The following is a 19,074-nucleotide window of genomic DNA, read 5'->3' on the forward strand; positions in this document are numbered from 1 at the left end:
CTGCAGCATCAGCAGCGGTATCGGTTCAGCTTCCCCCGAGGGGCCAGCGGGGAGAGAGAGCGTGGAGGCTGTTTGTCACCGCCTTTCTTGGCCCAGGGGCGTGGCCCCGCGTGAGGGTGACTGTCAGGTTGAGTGTGGGGTCATCACTCGCCGGTTATACTCTTGCTAGCCCACCGCAGCAGCACATCTATTTGGAGACACCGGGGAGCGAACCAGCAGCTTTGAGCTCCACTGCGGACGAATCCCGGGGCTGCGGGCCTCAGAGTGCAGCGTCCGCCGAGCCGCGCGGAGGGATACGCCTCGGCCGCGCCTCCTCGCCCGCGTCTCCGCCCCCGCCTCCCTCCCGCCCGGCTCTGCTGCCGCCGCGGCGGCCGCTGCTGCTGCTGCCGCTGCCGCCGCCGCTGCCTGGATATAGTGCGGCAAGGAGCGGAGCTTGCAGTCACTTTGCGAGGAGGAGCGCGCGGGCTGCGGGCGGCTGGGGCACCCCGGGAGCAGCGGCGGTCTAGCAGAGGTGGCCGTGGCAGCGGAAGGTTCTCTCTCCAGGGCTGGACTTAATAACTTTGGAACTGTCCACCAGTGTCACGTCCTGAACATGAGCCTCCTCCTCTCCTTCTACCTGCTCGGGTTGCTTGTCAGTAGCGGGCAAGGTAGGAGTGTGGTGCTTTATTGCATTTACTTTCCCTCCCCCTTCCACCCAACCAAGAGAGGCAAAGAGGGAGGCACAGGAAAAATTAAATGAAAGAAGTAAAGTTACAGTTATTGTTGTTGTTATTATTATTTTAGCTCCTTCTTTTAGCAGCCCCTAAAATTGTGTCTATTTTGTTGAGACCCTCAAATAAGAGAAGAGAAAATACAGAATTGGAGATGGGCATCAGTGAGCAGGAGACCGAGGCAAACTGCGTCTTTTTTCTGGGATTTTTAGCTTTCTGATTTTCATTTTCAAAAACTGGATGAGTATGTCGATGTGTATTCATAGTTAAATATCTGAGGTTGCGAAAGGAAAGGGTACAGTGATATTTTACAGAACCAGCAAAAACTATCAGCATTAAACTAATTTGTAAAATATCTGTTGTATGCAAGGAATTAGAGACTCTTTTCCCAAGACCCATTCCTGGCTATGAAGTGAACGATGATGGCTTATTTAGGTAGGAAACTAAGAGAGGGGCCATAGATGTTGTGTGTAAGAAAGCAAATGGATAAAACTAGGGATGTGTTGCAGTCATTCATTTTGACCCCCTCCCCTCCCCCTTGTTAATACAGCAAAATTGAAGAATTTTATAACATCAGATTGTAATTACACCTGTAAGGGATTTGGGAGGTTGTGGAGAACTGGTGGGAGCTTTTATATCTTGGGGAAAGAAAGAAAAGAAAAAAAAATATAGTCTAGTAGAATAACCTAAGGGAGAAATTGTGGTAGCTACCTCTGTTAATCTGTATAAAAATAAATATAAATTTATCTTACTTATTTTGATAGTGCACATTCACATAAAATATAATTACAATAAATGGAAACATTTTCAACTGTCCAGACAAGTTTGGACGTTTAATTGGGGAAACAAAATGCTAAAACATGCATTGGTTGAAGTCTTTACAGGAAAAAAAAATACATATCAATAATTTTGCAATGGGCACTAATAGAAGATAATATTACATTATTAGTGTAGCATGAAATTCTTTTTTAATAAAATAATAAATTATGAGATAACTTAAAATATCTTCACTATGTTCAATTCTAAGCATTTTAAGGCTCTTCTGTGTTGCTCATTTAGTCCAGCAGGGGGTGGTAGAACTCCATTTTATGCCCTGAAATGGTTGCTTCTGCTCTTGCACATAGAGTCCTTCTATCATTCTTCAGCGGGGCTTGACATTTTGGATGTGAAAACCTTCCTTTCTCTGCCCTTCTCCTCCCCAAAGCTTAGTGTTGGTGGCTGATGAAACACAATTGGATGCAAATTTTATGTTTAGAAATAAGAATGCAAATGATGTATAGTTTTATAGTTTGTGAAGTGTCTTACTAAGATACTGCTCATTTCCCCATAACATGGAGTATGTAATATTTCAGTCTTAGAAAAACTGCAGATATGTTCATCTGAAACCAGCATTAGCTCAATCTGTTAATTCCACCACTCTTATAGCAAAGATCAACATACACTTATTCACTGCAGATAATGCTGCTTTAATTTTTTGGAGAGCAGCTGATTTTGTTTAACTGTTCATTTATAATATAGACTGGTATTTCTGAATACTAAGAAACAGAACTTAAAATTGCAGTTAAAATACAATTGCAATTAAATAAATATAGATAGTATGGGAAAATGTGGGGCTTAATAGGAAGCAAGTTTATGCAGACTTATGATTACATTATGAGTGGTTTGGAGAAGAAAAATGTCTCGGTTGTGGAGTCTGTACATTTTTCATTTCAGTCACTAACTGTGCTGGAATTTGGGGATACAAGGAAATCTAGGAACGTTTAATATCTAGATTTAAGCACTACACCCAGACATATATAATTTTGTCTATACCTGGAACCTAAATTTGAAATTGTGATTCTGCTAATTTATAATCAGAATGCAAGGTGGTTATAAAGAAGGGCTCTGAAACGGAAGCATGCCTGTGGGGGAGCCCATATTCACTGTAATGAAACAGGGTAGAAGGAGAGAGCATCATTGTAAGGAAGATCTCTATCTGGTACAGTTTCAAAATGCATAAGACTTATACAACCATAGACGCATATCAGAGGAACCTGGCTTTTGTGAGGACAAACATGTAGTGCTTCTGTGCCATGTGTCTTAATGAAATCAGAGATGCTTGGAAATAGAGATCCTCATCTTGGAGACTAATTCCTCTGTGCTAGTGTTTTGTTCTCTAATTAAGGATGCAAGAGCAAGTATCAGACACGCCACTGGGAGCTGTTTTTTAAAAAATGGATCTAGTGTAACTCATAATTTTGTTTATTCTTTTGTAAATAGGGCCACGGAAAAGCCACCAGGCAGTGATCCCTGGGCTTGCCTTAGAAATACTAAAACCCCAGCTTGCTGATTTATGTTTCCAACAATATACTTGCAGGGGATTTTATGAAGCATGATTGAAGCTATTGCTTTGGAAAGTGGTGTGCAGTTAGACCGGGGAAAGGCAACGATGATGTATTCCCTTTTAAGTAGTCAAAACGTTTTGAACCGCAGCAGTTGAATAGGAGAAAATGACACAAGTGAAAAACTGAGTAACTTAAGTGGATGCCAATACCATAATTAGCTAATGAGGCCTAATAGTCCTTCCTACTCCTAACTTTCAACGCAACCTTATTGTTCTACTGTAGTGAGAGCTTTTTTATTGGGGAAGAAAGGCTCCTTTAAAAGCCACTCATTTCCACCGCAAGATTAATATCTAATGAAGCAAGGTTGTAATTTAATTGTCAGGTTTGATTTTGATTGTCCGTGTAAGGGAGATTTTGTAGTTCTGTAACTTTTGCAATTATTTTTGCTTTGTATTCAAAACTTGGTCATAGCCTCCGTGGTCATCATTCTCAAGTGATAACTTGAGTCTTGGATGGACAACAGTGGATTTGATGCTGTAGTATTTGTAAATTCAAATTCCCAAACATTTTTAAACATTCCCAGTGTTCAAAATAATTTTCTTCTTCTTTTAAAAATTGTTCAGGCATGACTAATAAACATCTGTAAGTGGTTGTTCACGTGTATGAAATAGAAGCACCATTGTACTGAAACCTAAGGTGAGAACAGTGCTGTTCACGTGTCCTTGCAGTCTAGTTCAACCACCCATAGAATACTTATTTATGCCAAACTCATGTGACAAGTGTGTTTTTGTGTGAATTGCCAATTTAAGTGGTTAAACCAGGCATCAGCTTACAGTTATTCTTTCTGGGGAAGTGCTAATAAATCATTGTTTACTAGAGAAATGTACCTTCTAAAACTAGAGCACAGGTGTGTGAGTCTACGAGTTTCAGGTGCATAGGGAATATTTCCCCAAACTCATCCTCTGTCCAAACTGTTACACACTCACAGCCTTTAATATCCTTTTTAATATCCTTTTATATCCTTTTTATGTCTATCCTGCTCTAATTCTTTGATGCCTGTGTCTTTGTCAAAACTTTCTATTGAATCAACTGCATATTTATTTGCACTTAGAAGATGGGCTATGTAAATAAATTTATTTTTTTGGTCAATGAACATCTCCAAGGAATTAAATAGATCATTTTCTTACGTTGGTTTCTCATGCTAACTCTGAGCCCACAGAGCAAGAAGAGAAGTTGGTGTGTCCCCAGTGTCAGATGAGTTTCTTCAGTGACTCAGGGGGGCTTATGGTCTCCCAGAGGTAAAAATCCTTCTAGAGAAGCAATTAACAGAACAAAAGAACCTCCTTTAGTACAAGAAGAAAGTCAAACTTTATATAATTTTGTAAATGAAATGGCCTTCTTTCCAAAATAATGCCAGTTGTTAATGAGACTGAGAATTGTACTCTAGATTGAGGGTAGTAACCAAGCTGAACAGTGTAATTTGCTTTTGTCTGTTTCCTTGTGTGGGAGTTGTGCACATAGGAACAAGATCCACAATCGGAAGGTTCTGGAACTGGTCCTGCTGCATCACTGGCTTTTGACATTTGGGAAATCATTTTAACTTATCTGTTTTCAGGGTCATCTCTCATAGCAGTGAACTTTAGAGAGCATGAAGAAAGGTGCTCAATAAGTGATAGAACAAGTCTGAATTGCTTTTTTTTTTTGGTCCAAAATAAAAGTAATCCTCTGGGTGTTGGTGTAAGCAAAATTAATTTAATAATTTTAATATTCTTATAAAGGCAGAATGTTTGTTTCTCAAGTTTAATTTACCTACATTCTGAATTCCTTGAGCCTTTATACTATCCAATTATATTGCATGTAGGCCGATTTAAGAGATTATTAATGAGATTTAATTTTCAAAATTACATGATAGGAGACCACTTTAAGATGCAAGCAGTGCCTTTGTGATTTTAATTGTAATATTCCTGCACTTCATAGAGCAAAGCTATCTTTAATTGTTCAACAAATAAAAGCAATTTTTATGGCGCACGTCAAATTTGTAACAACTCCTAACTATTTAGTTATGATAATGCCGATCACAGATAGTGAGCAACACATATCTTAGTTGCACATGTTTACTTGAACCACTGACACTTCATTAAACTCCAGAAAACATTTTAAAAGCTATGATGTAATGAAACAGACTTGTCTGAATTTAAATAATTAAGAGGCATGACGAAGACTTTTGAAAATGTTTATGAGCATAGCAATCAAAAAGTTGAGAGTTTAAAGAATTTTCTGTCAGTTGATCAAATTTTTTCTTGGTTCTCTTTTATTATAAAACAAAAAGGGGAATGGGAAAAGCAATGAGTCTGGAATCATAAGACCCAGACTACTCAGTGTCTTGACTTTGAAGAAATAATTTGAACTTAGAATCACTCTTTGCTCATTTGAAAATGTAATATGATAAAGCTGACCTTGATACTCAGCCATGAGGAGTCATTGTGATAATAGATAAATGTAGCCACCTTGTAAAATGTCAACTCCACTATGCCAGATATTTACATATTTTAATAATAGACATACAGATAAACTTACCTATTGTTCAAAAATTGTCTCATTTACGCAATTTAAAACAATTATCAAAAGCTGCTGTCTAATTAGAGGAACATATTGAGTTCATCAGTGAGCATGACTCACTCATCACTTACTCATCTATGTAGAATGTATCAAACCAAAACACCTGCTTTGCCCTGGCACCTTATTAGGCAGTGATGCTAAAACAGTTTCATAGGTTGTATGATGAACAACTCCAGGGGGCGCCACTTAGAGTCATAGCTTTAGGACTCAATTATTTTCACCATTTGCCAGCAGATGGCAGTAAAAGGTCTTGAGGACTGGGATGCTCTTTTGTATCATGAATCCTTATGGTTGGTATTAGGCACCAGATAGATGCTCAGGATGGGCACACAATTAGGATAAGGAGCATACTAATAATCAAGTAGAAAATAACTGTAGCTCTGGCCTCCAAATTCTTAATTTAGTTCTCCCAACACCAAACTTTTGCATAGACTAAAAAAAAATTAAGATGTCTTCAGGTCAAGGTAGCAAATGCTTAAATTGTGTCATTTTGTCAATTAATAAAAACTTGTTGAGGCCTTAAAATGGTAGAAACCACTTTTCCCAAGTGTTTTGGATCACCTTAGATCTTGGTATTTATCAAGAATCGAAACGACTGTTATCTTTGGTTTACAGATGAGGAAATTTAGGTAGAGAGAAACTATCTGCTTTGTCTCTATTAGTTACAGTGAGTAGTTTATTTGGAATTAGTAGATTTTATTTTTTACTTCTATTTCACTGGTCATTTCAAATCTATTTTATACTTTTGTTTGGAAATTTGCATGTGTGTAGAGAAGTGGTGCAGATGATTTCATGTTTGTTTTTGAAAGGACAAAAATATAAATTTAAAAAGTCAAAGAAGCACGTGAGAAACCAGTAAGCTGTTCAACAAAATGTTGTAAAATGACAAAAGGCATCTGATAATTAATTAAAAATTAAATGAATCAAGTCCTTAGAAGTCCAGCACTTAGAATGAACAAAACTCCATTGCGTATTCACTAATTCTCAGGCTCAGTTGTGGCCATCCTCTAAATTTGTTATCTTATTAGTGTGCTCTCTTTTCATGTGATGGTAATGGATATAAAAATAAAAATACTTGTCTTTTTTGCACAGGCAGGGAGTGAGGATTTGTATTTGAGGCATTTCCAAGCCTAGCCTCTAATGAGGGCACCATCTTTCCATTCATTCCAGCAGAGAGCTTCAGAGTGGAAAAGGTCAATGGAGAAAAGGATACAAAGAGAAGGAAAAAATGAGTGAACCAATTGTAGGAAAGGAGACAAATGTTTAAAAGACAAATAATCCAGTTTAATGACTCTGGATTAGGGATATATGAAAGTGTTTGCATTCATTACATAGATTGAAAAGGTGACTCGCTGGACTCAATACTGGGATGTTATTGCAAATGGGAGGCAGAAATGCTTTGAGGACAAGCTAAGTTTGACTGCTCTGTACATCTTGGGAGCTGGTGTTTGGCAGCAATAGCATGATTTAAATTGGTTAGTTTTTAAGTATCCTGGCCATATGCAAGGTGAACCAGAGGAGAATGATGCAAGAGTGGACACAATATATTTCTAAGGAAGAAATAATGGGTCTTAGTAATATATTCAATTTGGAAGATTGATAGGAAGGAGGATCCTGAAGTATTAATCTCATCTGACTGAAAAAATGGTTGTATCTTAATATAGACAAATAAATAAATGAATAGGGAAACCACTCATTTATAGCAATTTTTATATTTGTTATTTTTTTAAATGTTCAGTTTGAAGTATCTGTGGAACATCTTGGCATAAACATCAGTGATAAATTTGGAAGTGCAAACTATTGATTTATTGTCACTTCTTTTCAGAGTCACTTTAATCTTACTGTCTGTCTTTATTTCATTGTTTCATCATCATTTGTACTTTAAATATTGTTTAGCATATATCTGACATTTGGGGTAAAATTTCAGAAGCATGTAGGTAAAATTAGATTTTATTACAATTCTTTCATTTAAATCACTTTCTCTGTTTTATCCATTTGTTTTAATTTTTATACCTGAGTGACAAGAACAAAATAGAACAGAACAAATTAAAAGAAAATTAAAGCATGAAACTGAAAACTGAAATAACACACTCAAAAAGATTTTTGGTACAAAATATGTATTCTTGAACAACTTTTATTAGTGTTTAACAGAAGAGAAAGCAACTAAGACTTTTTGAGCACCTGTTTCATGCTGGAACTATGCAGGAGGATACTCACACATTATCTCATTTAAAACTGACTAAATTTCCTAGATGTTGCTCCTGAGGTTGAGTATGACTAGTTTGCCTGGAGCTTTTAAGTATGTCCTGTAGGCTGACCCCCCAAATTTATAGCCAATGAGCACTAAGTACTTTTAAGATATATTTCAGTATTTTGTTGTTGTTGAAAGAAGTACAGTGTGTGTTTCTTTGAAACAGCTTAGTTTATAAGCTGCTGGTAAATAGTGGAAAAATGCATAATGCAGGAATTGTGTTGATACATACATGATATTTTAAAGCTCATTATTTTTTAAGTGGTTAAGACCAACCTTTCTCACAGTTAAAGAGAAAGCCTTAGCAATATGTGAAGACATTGAGAAAAATATGAAAAGTCAACTTGGCTGCCTTTCTTTAGTACAAGTATTAGCTTGTTTAGTGGCTTTAAGGACATCATGGTTTCCACCACATTATGTACCTGGCAGTGGGAACATGACACGGAAGAATCCAGGAAGTCACTTTGCCATGTGATGTTTGTTTGTTCTCTTTGTTGTTTTTGTTTTTTAAAGGCTTCACCATGGTCCATAGTTTTCATTTTAAACTGCAAGCTCTTCAGGATTTGCATCTTAATGAGAGTTGCAAACTAGGTGCAAACACTAGTAGAGACTCTACTAGCATAGCATTCTAACTAAGATCCTGATGGTTTTGGTTAGTGCTTAGTTACAAATTTCTGCAGGTTTTGTAGGTTTGGCTTCCCGGTCTTGTCTTTTCCCATAAACCATGGCACTTTTTATTGCATCATTTTAAAGACACGGGAGTTTTTCTGGAGATGTTAATATTTAGCTGCAGTACCATATGCTTGCCTCTACTCATAAACTAAGACCATTTAATATGACTGAGACATATAGTATGAGTACATCTCCACTTAGGAAAATAGGCACATTTTTACTTTGTTCTTAGTAATAAGGAGTGGGTTTGTGGATCTCTATTCGATTATTGAAACACCCATTCCCATGGGTTTGTTAGTATCTCTAATACTGAGTTCCCAGATTATTTTTATGTTTACTGTTCCATTTAATTTCTCTCTGATCTCTGAATATTTTCTACCAATCTCATACACAGAGCATATGGCCTGAGAAGAGCAGCTGCATTTTTATATTCTAGCCATAACTTTGTATCATGTATGAGGAAACTGTGAAACACAGATAATATGAAGATTAAAATATTATAACAGTAGGTAGATGCCATTTAATTGATAAAAATTTCAATTTATTATATCTGCATGCTTTCTATTTTTAACATTTGTTAACTTAGATAAACCTTTTATAACTTTCTTTTACCGACTGGAATTAAGCACATTTTCAATGGTCTGAAAATAGACTCCTTTTCGTAGTTTTTAATCATAGAATAATTGTCTTCATTCTAACTTCTCAGTGCTAATGAGAATAAAAGTACACAGAAATTTGCACCAGGTAAAACTTTTGAATTAACAAAAGGTTTGAGTTATCATAAACTTTAATAATTTAAAATATATATACACCATACATTTAAAGTATATTTTATTGATAACAGATATGATGGTCAGTGTCAATTCAACTATTTGATGTCCTACAGTTATAAATTGACAGTGTTACTCAATTTAAATGGAAGAAAATGAATATAAAAGAAATGAAATTATATGTCCAAGAAGAAAAACTTAAAAAGTGGCTAGAACTTGACATAAATATTTCACTCTAGATACATCACATTTTTCTATGGTAATTTATCTGATTTTACCTAACTGCTTCTTTTACATATATGAATGAAGTGATGATTGGAAATAATTTCTTAGTACATAACATATTTTTATCACTGTGCTCTTCAAAGTTTCTCTTGGACTGAGTTTATGAGATGCTATTAATTATAATTAGAGTTCCAATTCTCATTTCAATTACTTAGGAGTTCCTTACTTAGACTGTTACTTTTGCCTTTATTTATTTTTACAACCCTGTTTTCTTATCTCTATTGGTTGTTATTATGCACACCCAATATACTTGTCCCATTTCTGGAATTCATAGGTTTGAATCCTTGCATACATAGCCTGTGTCTTTTACATATTTCCTGCCTTTCTTTGCCTGGGAAATTCCTCTTATTTTCCTTCAGGACTCAGCTTGAGCATCTCATCACTGAAGACAACTTTCCTTCTTCTAAGAAATGCAAATTAACTGCATACTTCAAACCATTTATTGTTCAAGGCACAGGAGAGCCGGTGAAAGTTGATAATACACTTGAATTCTGCATATCAGACTTCTTGTACTCTGTTATGATCTTCCAACTGAACACTTGAGAGCAAGACAGAAGTTCTATACTGGATCCTCATTAAATGTAGTGCATCTTTGGATTATAGTGGCTGCTTACCAAATATGTGCTGAGTGAATATTTAAATATCACCCAGGAAAAGTAAACCAAAATGATTGCTTATTTTAAAATATATTTATTCTTGATTGTAGAAAGGTCTGAGTATTTATTTCAAACATTTTGCCATGTCCATGGGCAACATTCTATAAACATGTGGATGTTTATAACAAACCAATAATGTTATTTCATTTAGGAGGAATAGCAAAAATGACTTTGTTTATCCCTTATGTTATATCCTCATTAAAAATTAATTCAGCTGAGAATAACACAAACTGAAAGTTTACGCTGGGGATGCATCTCAGTGGTAGAATGCTTGCCTAGAATCTTCAAGGCCCTGGGTTTTAATCCCTACCACCACAAAAATAAAACAAGAAAGCAGTTTTGCCAGAAGATTTTATTTTACTAAAGTCACACCTGAAGCATAGGAGAGGCTATATAGTTGAGATTTTAAAAGTTTACATATGGCTATAGAAATAAGGGGCATAGAAGATGTTGATGGTGGTATAATTAACCAGATAAGATATTGTCAATAGTAAATGTCTGATGTGTCAATACAGCAAGTAATTAAAGTCCTCAACATCAAGATAATCCCATGTGGTTAATTAAAAGTTGATTATTCATTCAGTGCTTATTGGAAACCAATTCTAAACTGTATATATAGGAAGAAAAGAGAAGCAAGAGACTAGTTAGTTGTTAACCATATTTTTTCACATCACAAGCATTTGGATTTTGACTTTTTAAAAAATGAAATTTAGGGGCTGGGGATGTGGCTCAAGCGGTAGCGCGCTCGCCTGGCATGCGTGCAGCCCGGGTTCGATCCTCAGCACCACATACCAACAAAGATGTTGTGTCCGCCGAGAACTAAAAAATAAATATTAAAAATAAATAAATAAATAAATAAATAATGAAATTTTATTTAACCTTGAAAATAGTCTTTTATGCTACCCATACTTTTGTCATGTTATTTCAGTGTTCTCCAGGTCTGAATTTAATGAGAAAAGTATTTAAATTAATTTCACAGAGTACATTTTCTAACGCTCTGGAATGTCTTTATCATCTCTTTGACTGCTTAGTGTTTATTCATTTACATCACCATTATTATGTATGCCACTTTTAACTTGAAAAAAAATTCAAGTAAAGAAATTACTCTTGCTTCTGATTTATTCATTTTTTACTTTCATTTCCCCCCCTCAAATTTTACATAATTTATAATTCCTTTAATTAGTTATCTAGATGAGTCATTTTATTTCAAAATTCCCTCAAATCTCCATGTTAATGCATTATACCTCTGGAGGGACTGCAGGTGGTCTGCAATTTAATACAAAATTCAACATAAGTTATCAAATGGCATTATGCTGTCCTACATGGTTCATGAAAATCTTTACAACCATATCCACAATGGATATGCAATATTGAACTTTAGTATTCTCATGTTCCCAAAATAACATTTTTTTAGTACAGATTTCTGAATGTTACGCAATACTCTGAGTTGCTAATCTATGTTTTCTTTCAAGTCCCTGTTTCATTTCTATTATAATGAAACATTTCATTAAAAATATCCTCCTCCTACACTGTGCATTAATACAGCATTTAGTAAACAGTGACTTCTTTAAGCAGAGTATATCTCCCTGTTGCTATGAAAATCAAAGGATTAAGTTTTTGAGTATTGTGGAAAAGGAGTCTTTTTATTGCTCAACTTACCCTTGCCTCTTCCAGCTCATTTGTTTCCCATCCTTTTACCTCGCCCTTCAGCTGAAAGGCTCCATTTCTTAGGCCTTGTGCATGGATATGCAGTTTTGATGGGAAGAGTAAATTTTTACAAGTCTAATTATGACTTCCACTGTCTAATCTCCAAGGAGAGGTACAGGAGGCTGAGGTTGAGTGATAAAGGAAAGGCAACTAATCATTGTAAAAATGAATCACTGTTTTGTTTCAGGGAGGAGGAAGTACAATCTAAAAGAGAAAGGTGATGTGGTTGTGCCAGATATTTGAAGAGCTTGATTTAAAAGGGACATGGTTATCTTCATAAAAGGGGAGAAATAGATGTCTCATAACATTTAGAATGATAAGTCACTTTACTTCCTCTGTGAACAGTGTGTTTTAATGAGTATTTAGTGGATTAATTGAAAAAAAAAGCAAGAAATTCTGTAAGGTATTGTACAGAGTATTATAATTGGGATTACTTCATTCTTGATTCAAAATACATATGGAGTTGTGAACTAATATTTTACATGTGAGAGAATTGAATTTTAAAATTTAAAAGAAATGCGTATGTGGCATCTAATAAATGAAAAAAAAATATATATGTATATATACACTCATTCCACTAAAACATTGTCCTTCAAAGTAGCAAGGAATTGCTGAAGAGAGAAAGGAATCTCTTGGAGTGGTTCCAATTTCAAGCTTTTACCATTATTTCTAATGATTTCCTCCCCCTCCCAGTACTAAAAAGGATTAAAATTGACTAAAATTATATGCATTTACAGTGAACCAAGTGATGTTTTAATGAATGTGTGTATTGTGGTATTAACTAAGCAAATGAACATGTTCACACACTTATCTTTTGGTGTGCTGAGAACATTTAGTATTTTAACTCTTTGCAATTTTAAATTAAATAGCACCTTGTTATTAACTAGAGTCATCATGCAGTGCAATAGGTTTCCAAAACTTATTGACCCTATATAACTGAAGCTTTGTATACTTTAGCCATCTCCTTATTTGTCCCAACCCCTAGCTCTTGGCAACTATAGTTCTACTTTCTGCTTCTATAGTTTTGACTTTTTTAGATTCAACATGTAAGTGAGCTCATAAAATATCTCTCTGTGCCTGGCTACTCTTACTTGGCATGATGTCTTCCAAGGTCTTTGAAATTGTTGCAAATGATAGGAGAAATCCTATCATTCTTTTTTTTAAGGCTAAATATCATTTAACTTATGCATATTTGTATTGCACCTTTTCTTTAATCATTCATCCTTAGATGAACACTCAGGTTGATTCCATACCTTAGTTATTTTGAATAAGGCTGTAATAAACATAGGTATGCAAATATGTTTTTTGTATACAGTTGTCATTCCCTTTGGCTATGTACCCAAAAATGAGATGATTGGTAGATTATGTGACTCCAAAGGCACAAATTACAAAAGCAAAAGTGGACAGATAGAATTATCTCAAATAAAAAAGCCTCTGTACAGCAAAGCAAACAGTCAACAGAGTACAAATAGTAAGAAAGTTTAGCAATCATATAAGGGGTTTATATCCAAACTATAGGAGAAAGTTAATTCAAATTCAAATAAAAGCAATAACCAATTTAAAAATGGACAAAGGACCTGAATAAGTATTTCATAAAGAAGATATATAAATGGCCAAGATGTACTTGAAAAAATAGTATCATTCTTATCAGGGGAATGCAAATTCAATACTACCTTGAGATATCATCTATCAGCAATTAGAATGACTACTACCAAAAACTAAACATCACAAATGTCAGTGAGGATGTGGAGAGCAGGACAATCTGTGCACACTTTGGGGAGGATACAAATTAAGACATCCATTATAGAAAATGTTATGGAGATTCCTCAAAGAATAAAGATGATAACTACCACAGCTCTTGTTCATTTATTTAATTTTATTTTTTTTTTAAGAAACGGTTTTAGCCTAGTGATTGCCAATTAGTGCATGAGTAAATTTTCTAGTGACATGCAAGATTAATGGGCATAGAGAACCAGCACCATTTAAAGATATCAGAGTAGGGTTTGAGGTGGGGCAGCTTGATTATTTAGGTTAGTATAATTCATTGAGGACTACATAACATTAATATTTAAATGTAAGTTGTGTCTTTAAATGGCTTCTGTTATTATGAAACTATAATTATCAATAATTTAGTAAGTCATCAGCTTGTGGTTGACTTCCAGAATACTTTCATAATGAAATTGTATCAGTTTAAGATGCTTTTAGAGGCAAGGAAGAGGAGAATAATCTAAAATGGTTTAAAAATAAAAATCCTTTATGCCACATGAAAGACCATCTAGAAGTAGACTTGGATTTCATGTGTCTATGCTTGAATTAATGGAAGAAACTTGGCTTCAGCTCCACGTGTCACATGATTATACAATAATATCTGAAGTTAAAAAAGAAGTACATATATCTTCCCCACTGGATACGTTTGAAGGAAAAAAAACCCATGTGTGGTCTGGCAGACTTTCTTCCATTCTCCTTGACTAGAATTGTTTCATGTGAATGCTTCTAAACCAATCAATGTTGAGGAGAATGGCATTGATATAATTTTCCTTAATTAATCAACTTGTTCCTGTTGTGGATGGGGAAATCTGCCCACCTTGAGCTTAGAATTGACCAATCAAATTCAGTGTCCAGCCAAGAAGAAGAGAGAACGAGGGAAATTCGAGGGAGGTGGTGGTCAAATATGTCTGACAGGAATGTTCCAAGGAAGTATTTGGAAAATATCTAAACAATGTGAATGTCAAAGGCCAACATAAAATAGTGACAGTGTATCATTTTTATTGTGTTTACATGTGTGATTTCATAATCTCCCAAATTTACTTTGAAAGTTGATTCTGTTTTATAGATGAGGAAATGAGGAACTGTAAGAATAAATGACCTGCCAAACTCATGAAAGTCCTAGTGGCAAAGAGGAAATTTGAAGTCAGGATGACTAGTAAGGGACTTGTTGTTTCCATGCTAGGAGAAAAAAACCATTAACATTGCTTTATGTTACCTTGCTAAGTTTGAGAATGATAAGGTAATAGGTGGGTGTGGTGTTACGTGTATTTACTTACAGTATTCAGAGGATCACTTGAGTCCAGAAGTTTGGGCAATATAATTAGACCCAATCTCTAAAAATAAAAAAGTAAGGTGAAAATACTAATTTCTTTTGTGAACAGGCTGTGAATTAGTCTGTCACCTAAGAAAGCTATAGTTATTGAGCTCATATAATACCTATATCTACATGCCACTTTTAGTATTTTCTTAAAAATCTGAGAACTGAGGAAATGAAAGGGTAGTGTGATTAAGTAAATTCCCTTTAATTGCATAGCTATTAAGTGGACAATTGTATTTGAATCCTGGCTTGCATGGACATTGAAGGCTTGACTGTCTCCTACCATACAACATTTGGGGCCTGTAGTCAACATACGACAATGATAGGGTACCAGATTTGGCATAAACTAAATTGCATAAACCTAAATAGCCCACCAGAAGCTTTTAAATGAAAAGAGCTAAAATATTTAAAGAAAATATATTTAATTGCTTTTCTTTTTAGACCAATCAAAGGATTATGTTCTCATGTTTAAGAAGGCTAAAGAAAAAATATTCCTTTGGTTTCTGGAAGGGGAAATGTTAGATAAAAAATATTAATGGAAACCATGATCATCTTTAGAGGGGCAAGTTGACACTAAAAATTAATATTGATTTCAAATTGATTGCTGAAACAGGCTAAATGTCAAAATGTGTGTGTGTGTGGATCATGCAGACTCACTAATCAGCATTCTAGTCCAGTGCATGCCTAAAACAATGTAGAGCTACACCAGTTCCTGGCCTCTGAATGGCTCAGCAGTGAGAGTACAAGCACATAGTGGTTAAAAGAGCAGGGTAGTTCAAAATCAAGAACTTGGTGTTTGAAAGTATGCATACACTGATATTTCTCTTTGTTATTTATTTATTTATCCAGGTGATCTCACCAAACTGGTATTCTTCCCAATGGCCAAATGTGTAAAATTTTGTGTAAAAAATATATATATTTATATAAAGATGTTATGTAACATATATATTTGTAGGTGTGAATGTAAATGTGATGTGTATATACTTATGTGTAGTCATATATGTGTGTGTATATATATCTCTGTATGTATGTGTGTATCTACATATATTTGTATGTGTATAATAACTTTGGGAAAAACCATTCTATGATTCAATGGTGTATCAATAAATTTTTTATATTTATTTCATTTTTTCATTAGTCCAGGAATTCACGAATATTCTAAGTGACTTTCTCTTTTCCTATTTTTGCCGCTAAGAAAATAAACCCCGTGAGAAAACACTGGACATTTAATTCACACTTTGTATAACTGTTTGACTAATTAGCCAGTGTTTAATTTCTCAGACTACTAAACAAAATTTGTTGTTTCTCTACTACACAAAAATAACAACTAAACAGTTCTCTCCCACCTTAGTTTTTAAAAGAAAGAGACTCCCAACACACAAGTATTCATAATTGATGATGTTTTCCATCAAAACATATTCAGTGACTATCGAAAAAAAATTGTCCTTTGTAGCATGAACACTTGGCTCCAGCTCAGGGACTGTGATTGAACTGCATGCACAGGCTTGAATCCTTTATTTCGTTTTCCCCAATTTATAATTGGAGAGATGAAGGCAGCTAACTTTCTAACAGTGTTTTACTCTCTTTCACATCATGCTGAACAACTGAATTATAATATTGCTTATTAGAAAGCTGCTGAACAAATTGTTGAGCACATTTGTAATATCACAATAAAGATTCAGTCAAGACTTTAGGTACAAATTCTCTTGTATCTTTCTGGTTGATTTTATAGTCCTTTTTGAGAATTACTAAATGGATAATCTGCTTCTATTTCCAATGGCAGAGAACAAATTCATCTCTGTTAATATCTTTTGTGAGATATGTTGATTATATTTTTCTTTTTTTTAAATTTTTTTTATTAATATACAAGACAGTCTGTTTTTTATTGGTTGTTCACAACATTACAAAGCTCTTGACATATCATATTTCATACATTAGATTGAAGTGGGTTATGAACCCCCAATTTTTACCCCAAATGCAGATTGCAGAATCACGTTGGTTACACATCCACAATTTTACATAATGCCCTATTAGTAACTGTTGTATTCTGCTACCTTTCCTATCCCCTACTATCCCCCCTCCCCTCCCCTCACATCTTTTCTCTCTACCCCATCTACTGTAATTAATTTCTCTCCTTGATTATATTTTTCATATAAAGCATTTTCATGTTTGCAGGTATTCAGGACAAATAAGTGCACTTGCTTGCAGAAAAGTATTCAAATTTGCTAATTCCTATAAGCTTTATGATTGGCTGGTTCATTTTTATGAAAGTAAACATAATATTTGGAGAGGAGCTTTCCTTGAATGGACCCATTATGAAATATTTCTTTGATTTTCTTTTACTCCTTATGGTTTGGTGACACCAGTCAAAACTGTCTCTGAGGTGCTCAGAATTCACATCATGTGGCTGGTCATTGAAGCATTCTGGTTGAATGGCTGGATACTAGGTGGATTCCTGCCAGCACATGGCAGTTCCAGACACTGAAGCCAATGGCCACTGAGTGCTTGTGAAGCATTTTCTTATACACAAGATCGTAGTGGTTTGCTGTGAAGATTTTGGACACTGTGGCCCAACTGATGTCTTAAAAAATAATTCAATGTCTGCTCTGTGGAGCCTAGACCTCTTTTAATACCTAAATATCTTTTCTTTTTTATTCCCTTAACTCTCGAATCAAAAGTTTGAATGATTATACTTGAAAAGTATTTTATTTTTCCTTGAAGATGTTTTTCCAAGTCACAAACTGTTTGCAGGTTCAGAGCAGAGTCTGAAGTTTGAGAGATTGAAATTCAAATCAAAAAGGGAATCAATAAATGTCTGACTTCTGATTAAGAAATATTTTAAGGGCTATTTCTTTATAATCACATCTGTAAAGTGGGGATAACAGTTAAAGTCACATAGTAAGTGTTCAGTTAATGTTATCTCATGGTTTATTCTAAAACCTGTTATCAGATTGTGTTTGATATTTTAATCACCTAGTTTTCTTGAGAGATTATCAAAGAATATTTGGATCTATGTAAAACAATACTCTGGTAAGTTGTTAGAATATTTATTATTAGATGATCATTGGAATTGGAAAGCTGTATTTACAACTTTCCTTTTGAATGGATACTATTTAGTTTTCCTATGCTTTGCTAAGAGATGATTATAACTGGCAAGATTCACATTTAGAAACCTTATAGAATCTGCTATTTGCAATTCTTTGTAAGTTGTCTGTTTTCACATTGTAGGGCTTGATATCTGATGCAGAACATGGAATTGAGGATCTTTATTCAGTTTATTACTTGAGCAGCTCAGAACTGACTAAATCCTGAATCCCTTATAGTGTTCATCTCCCTCCCACAGCTGCCTTCCACACTCAAGGACTCTCCCTTCTCTTCCCTTACCCCACTCAGACTGTGGTCTGGATTCTGCTGGAAGATTATTGTACTTGCTTAATTTTTTCCACATTTCTGTATCCTTAACTCAAGGGTAGGTATTGTTTTCACCTGGACTTTGGTAGAGTCAGGATTGCTGGCATTTTGTAAGGTTATTTACACAGCATGATGGACAAACAGTGGTTTTCACAGTACTAGATAAGGTTCTACTTCAACTCCAACTCCCCTGGTCATTGTTGGAAGCTTAGCATCCTCCCTCCTGGCCCTGTTGGTGGTGTTCCCACACATGCCTGCGTTACTTGGTTTCCTGGTTTGAGTGTTAGTGATCTCAGTAGCGGGACCAATAACAATTTATTCTCATCTAGTACATTCATCCTAATAAAGAAATCACATGTACAGTATTTAAGTCTCGTTCACATTGGAGTAATGCCAGTAAAGACTAAAGGAGTAAGGCAACTTGGGTGCTTTGTTGCCAAGGAGAATTCTGTACCTTAGTACCCTACTCTTCCAGTCCTCACAGGGCACCTTCTGGGCTTGCATTTAGGAAACAAAGACAAAGCCCAGTTTTCTGTCATAAACTTCAGTGGTGATTGTTGTGAAATTATGGGGGCTAGAGATAA

The 19,074-nt window shown here is 35.2% G+C and overlaps 1 protein-coding gene across 2 annotated transcripts in view; it reads left to right on the top strand.

Moving 5' to 3' along the window:
* Window positions 1-437: 437 nt before the first annotated feature.
* The window catches only part of NCAM2 (neural cell adhesion molecule 2), a 494,626-nt gene continuing 475,989 nt past the window's right edge, over window positions 438-19,074 (top strand). For both annotated transcript variants that reach the window (XM_081301845.1, XM_081301846.1), the window contains exon 1: window positions 438-647. In XM_081301845.1, coding sequence (XP_081157971.1) covers window positions 593-647 — 55 coding nt within the window. In that variant the 5' untranslated portion in view covers window positions 438-592. The remainder of the gene's footprint in view (window positions 648-19,074) is intronic.

The sequence above is a fragment of the Spermophilus citellus genome (assembly GCF_964194105.1).
Source record: "Spermophilus citellus genome assembly, chromosome: 7".
NCBI lineage: Eukaryota > Metazoa > Chordata > Mammalia > Rodentia > Sciuridae > Spermophilus > Spermophilus citellus.